General features: G+C 46.3%; 1 protein-coding gene across 1 annotated transcript in view; it reads left to right on the forward strand.

The window, feature by feature from the left end:
- Positions 1 to 1,851: 1,851 nt before the first annotated feature.
- LOC308315272 (uncharacterized protein) overlaps positions 1,852 to 2,500 on the forward strand; it is a 16,245-nt gene continuing 15,596 nt past the window's right edge. Inside the window, exon 1 of the mRNA XM_080763158.1 lies at positions 1,852 to 2,185. Within this exon, the coding sequence (XP_080619284.1) occupies positions 2,143 to 2,185 (43 nt within the window). The 5' untranslated portion in view covers positions 1,852 to 2,142. The remainder of the gene's footprint in view (positions 2,186 to 2,500) is intronic.

Below are 2,500 nucleotides of genomic sequence, written 5' to 3' on the forward strand. Positions count from 1 at the left end.
AGACTAAAGATTTGACGTGCCGGCCTTAAGTTTATCCACTGTATCTCGGTTCTGATACGTATGTTTACTTTTTGGAATCAATACTGCGGAAAGGGTTTAATCCACTTCCACGTTTGTGGACGGGCTCGACCCAGCTAGATCCCATTTGGACCTGTGCAGGGATATCACGGGACGGAACCTCATCTCGGAGCTAAAGCGTTAAGTGTAGATATTGAGGTTCCAAACAGAGCTATGCTCCATATAAACATTTGTTTTCCAATAGGGAATTTCTTTGGGTATTATAGGGTACAGGCCCAAAGGGTGTACACACCTTATTGTTTTCGTACGGATTCCGCCATTTGTCTCAGTTTTGGCAGTGCTTTGCTGTTGTTTTCCACAGAATTCTGTATAGCCTACAGTGCTGTAGGCTACTGTATACATATACCTTCAGTTAGCAGAAGGATGGCCATATAGGCAGTGAAAAAGCACCAAATGGACCTGTGAGTTAAATTATTGGTAATAATCTGCATCAGTTAAATGTAGAAGAATTGTAATTCCGATCAACGTTTGCCTGTTATCTCTCCTGTGGTAGAGCCTACCACATCATCAATACAGCATGGAATTGTGGACGACAACAAAATATTCTACGTTTTGGGTCTGAGAGGCTAAAATCATCAAATGGTGGTCCGTGACTCAAATGGCGAATAATTGTAACTGTTAATTCACTCGGAAACTCTTTGATTTGCATTTGGGGTGTGCCTCTGATCCTGTGATACAGAATAAGCTGGCGAAAGCATGACACAGACACTGAATCTACTTGTAGCAGAGAGACCTGAAGACATACAGCTATGAGCTGTTTATATTACATTGTCATAATAGACACGGAAACCTTAGACAGGCCCTAAAGGTACACAACAATAAGAACGGGAGCTGTCATTCAGTCATTGTGGCATCAGCATAAGATGTTGAGCATGTGCAGTACGAGAGAATGTAAGTCCAATCTGACATTTGGATACATTTAGCGTGCACCAATCTGCTCATCACGAGCAGTTTAGTCAGTGTCTTGCTCAAAGCGAGGACACTTTGCCAGGGATCCATCATGGGGAACCTTCCGATCCCCAAGCGGCCGCTCTACTAACTGAGCCACGGCTGCCCCGTTCTCACCGTAGGGTCCCCCAGGGGTACCTGAGGGGGTTCCAGGGAGTCCATTCTCACCGTAGGGTCCCCCAGGGGTACCTGAGGGGGTTCCAGGGAGTCCATTCTCACCGTAGGGTCCCCCAGGGGTACCTGAGGGGGTTCCAGGGAGTCCATTCTCAACGTAGGGTCCCCCAGGGGTACCCGAGGGGGTTCCAAGGAGTCCCCAGCGAAAGTATTAATACTAGTTAGGAAACAAATGGACTCTATAACTCTGATGCATGAATGGACACTCAGAGTTAAATGAACACAGAGGATTTTACAGTAAGGGGTTTCAGAGATTTAAAAAAAAAAAAAGTATCAAATGGGGGTCCGTGGCCTATAATGCATATAGGGGTCCTTGAATTTCCAAAACAGTGAGAGCAATCACTGCTCTCATGACGGCATGCAGGGCAGGGGAGGGATTTGCCCCGGTATAGCCTAGAAATCCCTGCACATGATGTAAGCAGCAGCCAGGACTCTGATCTGGTGGGATCCGGTTAGTGCTTGCACTCCCCCCCCCCACCCCCCCTCGCTGACACTTCCATTTGGTACAAGCCACAATGCTGTAACCCACTCATTCTGTCTGCCCCTAAGCTGCACACACACAGAGAGAGAGAGGGAGAGAGAGAGAGAGAGAGAGAGAGAGAGGGAGAGATCAGTAATCCTCAAATGAAAGACATAACCTGGAGAGAGCAACAAGGAAGCCAGTCATAGTGGACGTACAGTAGGAACAACACATCTGACTATACATAGATGGTGCCAACATCTTCAGAGATGGCTGTCTACCGCACACACCAGCATCCTGCCCTGGAGACCTGACAGGACACACACGCACACACGCACGCACACACACACGCACACACACACACACACACACGCACACACACGCACACACACACGCACACACACACACACACACACACACAAGCGCGCGTGCACGCACGCGCACACGTGTGCACAGCTCACATTCCACACGCTGAATGGATCATGTCTTCTGCCGGGTCGACTAACAACAACAAGCGACAGCCGTGTAAGTAACATGCAGTGTGTGTGATGCTCTAATTACTCATAACAACTTGTTTAATGTGTTTTAATTGGATCATTTTGTCTTCATGATTGGGATGTATAGTATTCTAATTTGGTCTCCATAAGGAGTTGATTTAATGTCATAATAGACAGCATTTGAATCCTTTGTCGTATACTTAATGAGTTGACCAAGTCAGTTGTTTACAACATTCGGTATAATTATGTTCTAAATATACTGTTGTTCTGCATGCCCTCAAATTAACTGAGGTGTTGCTCTCATCATATTGTAATTTACTGTCAGGTTGCATTGTACAGTAAT

This window comes from Protomyctophum bolini, assembly GCF_963924005.1.
Source record: "Protomyctophum bolini genome assembly, chromosome: 5".
NCBI classification, from domain to species: domain Eukaryota; kingdom Metazoa; phylum Chordata; class Actinopteri; order Myctophiformes; family Myctophidae; genus Protomyctophum; species Protomyctophum bolini.